At 42.3% G+C, this 11,668-nt stretch overlaps 2 protein-coding genes across 2 annotated transcripts; one reads left to right on the forward strand and one right to left on the reverse strand.

Annotated features, from left to right (window-relative positions):
- Window positions 1–339: 339 nt before the first annotated feature.
- Window positions 340–5,434, forward strand: LOC116608814 (zinc finger CCCH domain-containing protein 13). Its single transcript, XM_048722092.1, has 7 exons — window positions 340–811; window positions 1,150–1,317; window positions 1,887–1,994; window positions 2,582–2,661; window positions 3,062–3,179; window positions 4,740–4,827; window positions 5,265–5,434. The coding sequence occupies exons 1-7, from the start codon at window positions 428–430 to the stop codon at window positions 5,432–5,434; spliced, it is 1,116 nt and encodes a 371-aa protein (XP_048578049.1). The 5' UTR covers window positions 340–427.
- Window positions 5,435–8,938: 3,504 nt separating this feature from the next.
- On the reverse strand, window positions 8,939–10,026 carry LOC125559911. Its single transcript, XM_048722175.1, has one exon. It carries the CDS (start codon window positions 9,956–9,958, stop codon window positions 9,326–9,328), a length of 633 nt encoding a protein of 210 aa, XP_048578132.1. The 5' UTR covers window positions 9,959–10,026; the 3' UTR covers window positions 8,939–9,325.
- Between the last annotated feature and the right edge of the window lie 1,642 nt (window positions 10,027–11,668).

An 11,668-nucleotide genomic window follows, 5' to 3' on the forward strand; every position in this document is an offset into this window, starting at 1 on the left:
GACCTTAATTGGAGCAATGCCTCTGTATTGGTCTCTTTTCTATTCTTTGCTAGAGTTTAAAGTTATGGTAAAGGTGATAAGGTGGGATATGGTTAAACAATTGCCGCAGCAAGTTTTTGAAACTATGATCTAAAAATGAAGGGGTGGAGGTTTCAGTCGTGCATCTTTCTTCTTCTTGTCTCCAAGACGTGCATGATTTTTTTTCCTTTGTGTGCATTTTCTGTCTTGTTTGGGCTGCTTGCATTTTTTCATTTTTTTTTTATCGTGTGTGTTTTTTTTGTTCCTTAACCACCACTCCCCTCCCCCTTCACTGTTCTAATGTTCCGTCCCTAATGGATCACAGGCAGAGCGCAAACAGAAAGAGTACGAGGATCTGATCCAGCTGAAAGACGTTGATGTTCGCAAAGCTGCGGAGGAAAAGGAAGGCATGCTCAAAGCCATGCGCGAGGCGTTCGAAGTGGCCTCCACCAAGAAGACCGAGTACGAGAACAAACTAGAGTCAGTGCGGAGAGAGATGCAGGTGGAGCACGAACGCGAACTCGCGCGCGTACGCGAGAGTCACGCGCGTGGAAACGCGAAAGACGAGAAGGATAAGGAAAGGAAATTGGACATAAAGGAAGAGTCAGTGCGGAGAGAAATGCAGGCAGAGCACGAATCCGAACTCGCGCGCGTACGCGAGAGCCACTCGCGTGAAAACGCGACACACGTGAAGAATGAGGAAAGGAAATTGGACACAGAGGAAGGGCAAGTGACAGTACCTCAGTCGCCAGGCGAAGACAAGAAGCTGGTCGTTCAGGTTGAGAAACTACCGGTGAGTCTGAACAGCCCTGTCACGCAAATAACTTGTCACGCAACTACCTTCTCATGCAAATGTCTTGTCACGCAAATGACTCGTCGCACAAATAATGGCGTTATGCCTTGCCAACCAAATGCCTTTAACACTATTTTTTTGTCACGAAATTATATACTCGTGTACACATCGCCATGCAAGTACCTTATCACCATCGCAAAAATATGGTAACGCTAGCTTTACCACGCTAACACCCGCTCACACAAGCGACAACATAACAGTTATTTACTATTCTTCTAAAAACAACCATAGTGTACCGCTTCTGTTAATTCATTCAAACACTATTGGGATGATTTCAGTCGGATGTGAAGACTAAAGTTCAGCCCCTCAAGAAGACTGGAGAGATGAAGACTGAAGGAATTGAAGAGCCGGCAAGTACCGGGCCCATGAGACGCCTCGCCAAGCGCAGACCTGCCAAGAACTGCACTTCAGACGAGTCCACCACTTCCGAGGATAGCTCTACTCAGGTGAGTTGGCCCCTGTTATTACCAATAACTTGGACCTGCTGACTCGAACCTGCCAATAACTGGAACCAAATGATAACTCTGACGTACTAATAACTCGCTAAAATGTGCAAAGTAAGAGAAAACTGCCAATGGATGTTAGCGATAACTAGTTTGCCTTCACAATATAAGATTATTAACAAAAATAAGGATTTTGACGAGCTATGAAACATTTTCCCTATCCTACCGAGGCCGGGAAGTGTAATTTTCTTACTAATTTACACACATTTTCGAATTTCATTGTATTGCCGTCGCATCAATGCTCAAGGGTTGTAAACATCCCGATAAAAGCTCCTATTTTCATCACGGGCGATTTTACGAAGCCTCTAGGATAAACACACCCATTCCGTGTTAAATTTTATTTCAAAACATTGACAGGAAGTACCAAACACTCTCTACCGGAAACACTTTAGCACTGCTAGAATTCGTCGGATTTCGGATTCAAGACTTCAAGCTTCTACATGAGCCTTCCTAATGGTTAGCGGTCCTCTGCATGAGAGTTAATGCCAATCGCCTCTTATCGTTTTGTCTAGGATCGCATTGAGATAGACGTTACTCCCATCATGGGACGTAGACGAACTCGCGCCGCCACAAAGGGCTCAAGAAAACGCCGAAGTAGCAGCGAGCTCTCCCTTGCCGAGGTGAGTCACGCAATGATGTGTCACGCGTCTCACTATGGTGCGTCACGCAACATTATGGGTGTGTATACTGTGATGTTTCAAGCGTAACACTACGTTTTGTTTTGATTTGGTCACACTTTCTTGTCACGCATAGAATATTTGTTACTGTAAACCAATTTTCAAAACCGAATTTACCAGGGCGAAGTTTCCATAGATACTTTGCCGCGTGTTTACCTTTTTTGTTTTTGTTTTGGAGGATTATCTGTACTCATATTTTTATTCATTTTTTTTTTCGTGATCAAGGCCCGGTTTTTCATGTTAGCGGGGTTCTACTTTTACTTACTCTACTTCTTCCTGTGATCAAACAAAGTTATTCGTGTTAGCGAGATCCTACAATTTCTCATCTTGTTCTTCTTTCTGCGATCAAAGCGGATTTGTTCGTGTTAGTGAGGTCCTTCTCTTTCTCATCTTGTCCTTTCTGTGATCAAAGAAAAGTTGTTCGTGTTAGCGAGGTTGTGCTGTACGCATCATGTCCTTCTTTCAGTGATCCATGCGCAGCTGTTCGTAATAGAGAGTTTCTACCGTACTTATCCATCATTTCTTCTCAGATCAAAGCGCAGTTGTCCGCCGCCAAGTGCCGTAGGATGGACACAGATGACGAGACTCCTGGGTCTGTCTCCCGCTCTGTGTAAGTCAATTTCTTAATAATAATCACATAAAAGCACGGACGTGGCCTAGTGGCTAACACGTTGAGCGTGTAAGGGAGCCAACTGACTTGCGAGTGACTATTTGCTACCACACAAGCAGGTAAGAAGACAATAAAGGCTGTTACTCACTAGGAGGCAAGCGTAAGCGCAAAACAAGTGAAAATCGGTCAAACACAAGCGGAAGAAAATCAAGCAGTTGCGTTCTTGCGTTCCAGTGAGGATCGGAAAATGCGCTACGCTTGCGCTTACGTCCAAGTGAAAACCAATCTTTAACAAAGCCATTATTTATTTATTTATTTATTTATTTATTTATTTATTTATTTATTTATTTATTTATTTATTTATTTATTTATTTATTTATTTATTTATTTATTTTTATAGTCGAACCCGCTCCACCGCGGGTAGGACGAGCTCTGTGGTCAAATCACGACCGAGTACAGCACGAAAAACATCCACGCTCGTCACGCCTGGCAAGCCTCCCCTCCCTCTAACTCCAAAGGTGAGACGTGAAACTGATATACGCTAAGAATGCTACAAGGTGAGACGTGGTACTGATATACGCTAAGAATGCTACAAGGTGAGACGTGGTACTGATATACGCTAAGGATGCTACAAGGTGAGACGTGGTACTGATATACGCTAAGAATGCTTCAAGGTGAGACGTGGTACTGATATACGCTAAGGATGCTACAAGGTGAGACGTGGTACTGATATACGCTAAGAATGCTACAAGGTGAGACGTGATACTGATATACGCTATGAATGCTACAAGGTGTAACCTGGTACTGATACACGCTAAGAATGCTACAAGGTGAGACGTGGTACTGATATACGCTAAGAATGCTACAAGGTGAGACGTGGTACTGATATACGCTAAGAATGCTTCAAGGTGAGACGTGGTACTGATATACGCTAAGAATGCTACAAGGTGAGACCTGGTACTGATATACGCTAAGAATGCTACAAGGTGAGACTTGGTACTGATATACGCTAAGAATGCTATAAGGTGAGACGTGGTACTGATATACGCTAAGAATGCTACAAGGTGAGACGTGGTATTGATATACGCTAAGAATGCTACAAGGTGAGACGTGGTACTGATATACGCTAAGAATGCTACAAGGTGAGACGTGGTACTGATATACGCTAAGAATGCTACAAGGTGAGACCTGGTACTGATATACGTTAAGAAGGCTACAAGGTGAGACGTGGTATTGATATACGCTAAGAATGCTACAAGGTGAGACGTGGTACTGATATACGCTAAGAATGCTACAAGGTGAGACGTGATACTGATATACGCTATGAATGCTACAAGGTGTAACCTGGTACTGATACACGCTAAGAATGCTACAAGGTGAGACGTGGTACTGATATACGCTAAGAATGCTACAAGGTGAGACGTGATACTGGTATACGCTAAGAATGGTACAAGGTGAGACGTGATACTGGTATACGCTAAGAATGCTACAAGGTGAGACGTGGTACTGATATACGCTAAGAATGCTACAAGGTGAGACGTGGTACTGATATACGCTAGAATGCTACAAGGTGAGACGTGGTACTGATATACGCTAAGAATGCTACAAGGTGAGACGTGGTACTGATATACGCTAAGAATGCTACAAGGTGAGACGTGGTACTGATATACGCTAAGAATGCTACAAGGTGGATCGTGGTACTGATATACGCTAAGAATGCTACAAGGTGAGACGTGATACTGGTATACACTAAGAATGCTCCAAGGTGAGACGCGGTACTGATATACGCTAAGAATGCTACAAGGTGAGACGTGGTACTGATATACGCTAAGAATGCTACAAGGTGAGACGTGGTACTGATATACGCTAAGAATGCTACAAGGTGAGACCTGGTACTGATATACGCTAAGAATGCTACAAGGTGAGACGTGATACTACGCTAAGAATGCTTACAAGGTCACTCTTATTTCTGATATACGCTTAAAATACAAGTACTAGTTTTCCAATATTAGTTTTCCATGAATGTTAGAGAGGCGTCACTGATAGTCGAGGTTTCTGAACAAGGCTCTTTATTTCAGAATGAGAGCAGCTCTTTAAGTCTTGCGGAGCACCAGTCCGCGAAGAAGAAGAAAAAAGGTTTCTTCGGCAAGCTTTTCGACTCCGCCGGTGAGTCCTGCCAGAAGCACCTTAAGAATTTGGTTTTATTTTGTATAGTAATTTAGTAGAAACTGGTTAATATTGAGAATAAAGAAAGGACACATGAATTGCTCTCAATAGAACCGGATACCGTTCTTTGTTTTTTTAAGCCGCCATTTTGTCTTGGCAGTGATGTTAGTATATGTGAGATTATGTTGATGATAATGATGATAATGATACGTTATGGTTTGTAATATGATGATGATGATTGATTGATTGATTATGTTGATGATAATGATACGTTATGATTTGTAATATGATAATGATGATGATGATGATTGATTATGGTGATGATGATGAAAAAATATGTTATGATTTGTAATATAGATAATTATAGTGATAATTTTATTATGTAATGATAGTGATGTAGATGGTGATGATAACAATGATTATATATTTTCTTCTAGGCGGCGAAAACTCCCCTCCCCGAGTTCCGCCATCAGGGAAGAAGAGAAAGCTTCTAAAGAAAGACATATCCGGTCCCATGGACACATTTTCCCCGACGCCCGTCAGAGGCTCAGTCAGCGAGGCGAGCAAAGATGACCCAATCACTCGACAATTGCGCTCAAGAAAATAATAAGAGAAATCAGCATAAGTGAGGTGTCCTTTTATAATATACAAAAAAAGTCTGGATTTTTTTAATCGGAACTTTTCCAAACAATCGTAATAGCTGATAATATAGTTGCAACTATAACGCTATTTGAAACCCACTACCATCAATTCACAGAAAATGTCTGAATCTTTTTGATTGGGACTTTTCCAAACAATCATGATAGCTGTTAATATAGTTACAACTATAACGGGTATTTGAAACCCACTATCGTCAATTATTATTTACTGCCATAGAACTTGGACATATTCAAATTTGGTCTGATTGTTTAAGATAGTGTTCTGGGGAATACATCTTCACCAGCGGAAAATAATAGAAAACGCTATTTTTAAAAAGAGGAAAGGGGGTTAGTTAGCAAACTAGATTATATGTTGTTGTTGTTTGCATATTTGTAAGACATTTGAAATATGTTTTCGTGAACCCAAAAGAATGAGTTGTGTCATTGGGTAACAAAAACAAGTTGTTAATACGTTCCTTGTCACCGTGCTAAACTTCATAGAAAAGAAACACCGTTTAGATGAATCAGAAATGTATTGTAAATACAAAGTTGAAAATTGGGGAAAAAATGTAGAGAAATATACTGTTGTAGTCGTTTTGATAAGCAGTATAATGAAATGAGTTATTCATCTCATCTTAAAATAAACAAATCTCAGCAGCCTAGCCCCAGGCGTTTTTACCGGGTTTCCTGTGCTCGGTGACGAACCGTGAGGTAGCTTGGGGGCTGGGACGAGCTCACCCACAGAACGGGGAGATGGTTTCCTGTGACGTCAAAAGTCTTACCATACACAGGAAACCCAATAAGAATGCCTGGGACTAGGCTTGTCAAATCTCCTTTATTTCGTTTCAACAAGGGCTCTTCTTTCGTCCCTGCGATCTGTATAAAACACAGCTCGATTAATTTAAAGCCGCATTGTCACCAGTTTATTTCCGGAGGTCCGTCGGAAACCTCAAAAGAATCTATTAGAATCCGCGCTGTAAAACGGGCCATCCGCTCTAAATTATCAGTCCTCGAAGAAATTTCCAAAAGACACAATGCTTTTAAAATTTTGAAATATTTTCCGTTTAAAATAATCGGAGATTGTTACGTAATCGACCGGAAGTAAACTGATGACAATTGAGCCAGTTGGACATATAATTAGCATATTTTACATTTTGAAAATAGGGAGTCATATATCCCCTTTGAATTACGTACTGACTAGAGAGAAGAAAAAGGGTTATTAATTTCGCTATTGTGACGGTTGCACTAAAAGTACCCTGGAAACCAGGGACACCTTATATTTTTCGAGCAAAGATGGGCTGACTTTGTTTTCGACTTTCTAAACGAACAGGGTAAAGCGGACTGCCAACATCTCGACCGAACCCCAGCCCACATGAGGTGCGGGCGCAAGCGGCCCCTTGGCCGCCAAAAATGGGTCATTTCTTATCGAGGGTTCTTCAAATACTATCTTTTTCCTTGTGATGCTAAGAGCGCGAGTGGCGATGGGGCTCATAGTGTTGTGTAATGATTCGACGGGAGGAATTCTTTTGACTGGAATCGTACCTTTATTCTTATAAGTCAGTAGGATGAAGAGTGATGAGGATTTACAATTTAGTCCTATTTGTAGCAAAACAGTTAGTACGTTTGATTGACAAGCACTGACCACGTGTGCAGAGGGCAGTGATTGGACGGTACTTGACAATGCAAACAGTTACATCAGATATCATTAGCTGTCGGCAAAATTAGCGATAACAAAGGAAAGCTTTGAAAAGAATTTAAGGATACAAAACGAATGTCCTTTGCCATGAAACTAAGGGAGTCGGTAGGAAAGGTAAAAAGGTAACTTTGGAGAAACAAATATGTAACTTGTAATCGAAAGTTACTGAACGGAAGGGGAAAGAACTGGTCGCTCAAGCAGCGTAGATGTGATGTTTGCTGACTTAGATTAGCATAGATAATCAGATTGCCAACACTGCAGAGCTAAGCACCTCCTACTTGAGTGTGGGCGATCCTACGTGCTATGCTAATGATACCGGCAATCAACGTCCGACATCTAAAGGAAACTATATAAACAGAAGACTTGTAAGTTTACCAACTTAATGGGAAGTTGAAGACAGATAAGTCCCAAAACATGGTACTGTACAGGACCCGAAATGATCACAGGACCCGAAACGATCCCAGGACCCGAAATGATCCCCAAAACTACCCCAACTGATCCGACCCGAAACGATAACGAGGAGTCCCCGAAATCAACCCCACGGAATTGCGGTAATGAACAAAGGGAAAGCAGAAGAAAGCACTTCCAATTCTTAAAGCATAATTAAGGGTTGACAGCGAATCTATTTCTAAATAACATGACTTAAAAAACTTAAATTCCAATACAATACTTATATTTATTACATTGCCCCGGGGGTAAACCCGTAAACAGAGTCCAAAACAAATACACAACTTTAAATTGCTACTGAAAGGAGTACAACATAAACATAGCACAGCCAAAGCACAGCCTTGCTCAGAAAAAAACAAACTTTTGACCTTTGCAGTTCCAACACATGACTCTGACACTATAAATCTCGATTCCGGTAAACATCACCCCTAAAAAATCTATATTCATATTATTTATTCACGCCTGGTTCTTCAAATTACCATCACGGGAATTTTTATTTGACCCCAATTGCTGACTCAACCAAGTTGTCGAAAGCTGTATTTCCCGCGCAGTCGTATATAAAAATCTTAATACTATGGTTTTAGTTAATTCAAATTTCTGGACAAAAATTTCTAACAAAAATGACGCAAAAATGTTTCATATGTTTTTAAAACTGAAAGCCAATCCTTTCACATTCCTTTTGTTTGTCCATTACTGCAATTCCTTGGGGTTCATTTCGGGGACTCTTGGGGATCGTTTCGGGTCCCGGGATCAGTTGGGGTACTTTTGGGGATCATTTCGGGTCCTATGATCGTTTCGGGTCCTGGGATCATTTCGGGTCCTGTACAGTACGACCCGATAAATGTCATTATGTCACTAATTCTTATAATTAAACGAACAACTTCCTGTTCAGCTAAATCAACAAAACTAACAATGCCGCAAGAATACTTTCAACCTTGAACAACCCTTTCAGCTAGAGCAAATATCTTAACTTTGTCTATTTGCTCACTACAATTAGCAAAATACGGATTCATTCTAACATAACCTATCATAACATGGTCTCCCCCTTTGAAGACAAGCGTCCCCGCTTGAAAATTTGATATATCATGTAAATGATTCATGCTAAACTAGAGAAGATGTCCGATAAAAGATAATTTGAAAATCAATGCTTATATAATTTTTTTGTTTGTTTTGTTTTTGAAATCCCTGAGTAAATATATGCTAATTTGAATATGATTATAATTAAGCGTGAGTGCTTTTGACTGCTACGGCAAGCTAAACAACTCCAAATTCACCAAAGAGAACTAGAAAATGACTTTCTGTTGAAAACAACGAAGAATGAATTTTACAGTGTGATTGAAAACACTTTTTATAACATGAAATATTTACCAAGTTGAAAGGTAAACGAATATTGTCGCTTACGAATCTCGTATCCGAGCAACAGAAAGTAATAAGTAAATAGAAAGTAGTCCTTTTTGGCTTAGTTGAATTGGAGGCCGTAAATAACAGAGCGAGAGAGTGTCCTTTTTCCTAGTCGGAATTCATGCGATCTCGCCGCATGAACTCAGTTCATCCGGGTGGAGGTGTTTTAGTGGCTGGTTAAGCGTAAGTTGCTCTGAGAGGTTCCGTTGGAAATACTAGCTCTGTGTCGTCAACGACGGACGGTCGCTCGAGGTCATGCTCCTCCTCGTCGTCCTCCTGTGACTCGCAGCGTGGTTTCTTGGGTGGCGGTACCAACTCAAAGTGGGGTTCGTGTGGAGGTGATGAGCGTAGGGGGGGGGGGGGGTAGGGGCGTGCGGCGCTGATGCTTGAGGCGCTCGAAAACACCATGATGATAACAAGCGTATGCCATAAGAAGGAAGAAGTTCAACAGTGAGACAACTACTGAAGCGTATAGTAGAATTTCGTTGATTGTGTTGACCTCAACCTCGCTGATGGCCTCAATGTCGCCGTGGATTTTGTCAATCTGTGCCGTGAATTGTCGATCGAGCACGCGGTACGTCTCGTCTAGCCCACGAAGAATGGAGTGGTTCATGACGGTGACCGGCGGAATGATAAGCGTACGGAAGTGAAGGTCTAATTGTTTATCGTCCATAACCGACTTCCAAGAGGTATATTGGAGATGTGTCTCTCCAAAGATCGGTAACTCGATTTCCATACGCTGTGGGCATTCGCCGATACCGGACGTAGCGCTCTCGAAGGATACGTTGCAGGGTAAATGGAATACCGCCAGAGGTGTCACACGCATGGGACCATTGTTTGTGGTCAACGTCCCGGATGTTACAGACAAGAAGTAACGTCCGCCGATGTGGTGAATTGCCTTCAGGCCGTCACAGTTCTTTGATGTTATGTGGTGTCGTGGATAAGCCATGTGAGAGTATGGAGATCAAAGGAACCCCAACCAGTTTGGATTTTGAACGACATTAAGAAGGTTAGTGGGGCACAAAGGTGGTCTTAGGTTCAAGGAGCGTGACGCTAAGTCTATCTGCGCGTTGTGCTGCATTAAGAAATCTTTTCCCAAAATAGCATCATAAGTGAGGTTCTTGATTACCAATAAATCTAAGGTAAATACCCTGTTGCCTAGTGATAAATCTGCTGTAAGTATGCCTAGTATTGTTAAGCTGTGACCGTCTACAGTCTGTAGTGCTGCTGAACTGGGGTCGCGCAGCTGTAAGTTGTTTGTTGTTTTTAGCCGTCGCCAAGTAGACGAGCTGATGCAGCTTATCGCGGCGCCAGTATCTACCAAAAGGTCGATGTCGTGACCAAAGATTTGACCGTGAAGCATTAAATTGTCCGTTGTAAGAAATGGAACATTGACCGTAACATCCGTGCCATTATTTTGGTTGCCGAAATGGGAATTTGAAGTATTAATAATCGTATTGATTTCTGGTAAATTGTCATCAGTCTCATCTGGACTGGGACTCATTGGCTGCTGTAGAATGCTGTTATCCATTCTAAAATTCATATCTAGGATTGATTGATGATTGTCGTTAAACGTTTCGCCGCATATACTGTGGCCTTCAGCCAATACTTGGGGAGTTGGTCCCTCTTCAAAATTAAACATCACCTCTGTGGGTGGAAAACATTTACGAGGCGGTCCTTCGTCGACCTGTATAACCTCATCAGAAAAAATTGTGCGACGTACTGGTCTGAACCGATCATTATTATCCAAATTTGGATTGCTTTGTGCATTTTCTTGTGAAGAAAAATCGTTATTATTAATTTCAAAACTCTCTACGGTCTGGTCTCTTGTGTCGGGCGAATCACTGTTCGGGAAGACTGATTCGTCGAGCTGAAAATGTTCATTAGTTGGTGTGTAAAAATGTATGTCGTCCATGTTGGCGTCAAAGGTGGCGTCACTGGCTGGTAGTGTGTGTTGTTGAAAGTTCTCTTCGTTAATTGTAAGCGCGCTCTGATTTTCGTTTGTGTAGATATGATTGTCATTAAAATCCAGGGCCCCTAGTAGTTCCCGATAACCAGGAGTTGCTATCAGTTTCCCTGGTTGAGACGTCTGGGAGGCCCATTATATTGTCATTGTGGCCTCTGGAAGGAGGGGCGATAATTTGGGTTCTGGTTGCGCGGGTTGGGAATACGAGACTCCCGGGCGCGACATGAATAAGACGTATGGCCTTTAGTGTTACACTGGCTACATATGGGGATCCCTGTATAAGTACGAAGATTACGATCGTAATTTTGGTTTGGGGATTCGATCTGCGGAGCTCTTTGCATGATTCCTGCTGAACGATTAGTCTGATGTCATCCCTGGTAAGGTTATCGGCTCCAGGCCGATGGGGCGAGCGGCTGGGGTCGGGGGTGGGTTCGTAAGCAGCAATCTTAGATGGGTTAGATGAGGGGATTGTCTTAGCTAAAGCCCCGGTTACACCGTTGATAACCCGTTTAGTAAGCTCATCCGAAACAGTAGCCAAATCGGTTGGAGGGACGGACACAGCATCGCGCAAGCGGGCCTGTGTTTCAGCCGTCTCAAAATCCGCCGGGGATTGGAGTACCACGTACTATTTGAGTGGTCCCCGCAGGCCGCGCACAAATTGGTGCAACTACTCGCTTTTTGGCAATTTGAGCC

Source organism: Nematostella vectensis, chromosome 14 (assembly GCF_932526225.1).
Source record: "Nematostella vectensis chromosome 14, jaNemVect1.1, whole genome shotgun sequence".
Lineage (NCBI taxonomy): Eukaryota > Metazoa > Cnidaria > Anthozoa > Actiniaria > Edwardsiidae > Nematostella > Nematostella vectensis.

What these genes read in the sequence shown, in the direction of transcription:
- LOC116608814 (XM_048722092.1), top strand. Translation starts at nt 428, where the DNA reads ATGCTCAAAGCCATGCGCGAGGCGTTCGAAGTGGCCTCCACCAAGAAG. An exon ending in CCCTCCCTCTAACTCCAAAG is followed by an intron (nt 3,180 to 4,739) that starts GTGAGACGTGAA and finishes TCTTTATTTCAG; the next exon opens with AATGAGAGCAGCTCTTTAAG. An exon ending in CAAGCTTTTCGACTCCGCCG is followed by an intron (nt 4,828 to 5,264) that starts GTGAGTCCTGCC and finishes ATTTTCTTCTAG; the next exon opens with GCGGCGAAAACTCCCCTCCC.
- LOC125559911 (XM_048722175.1), bottom strand. Translation starts at nt 9,958, where the DNA reads ATGGCTTATCCACGACACCACATAACATCAAAGAACTGTGACGGCCTG.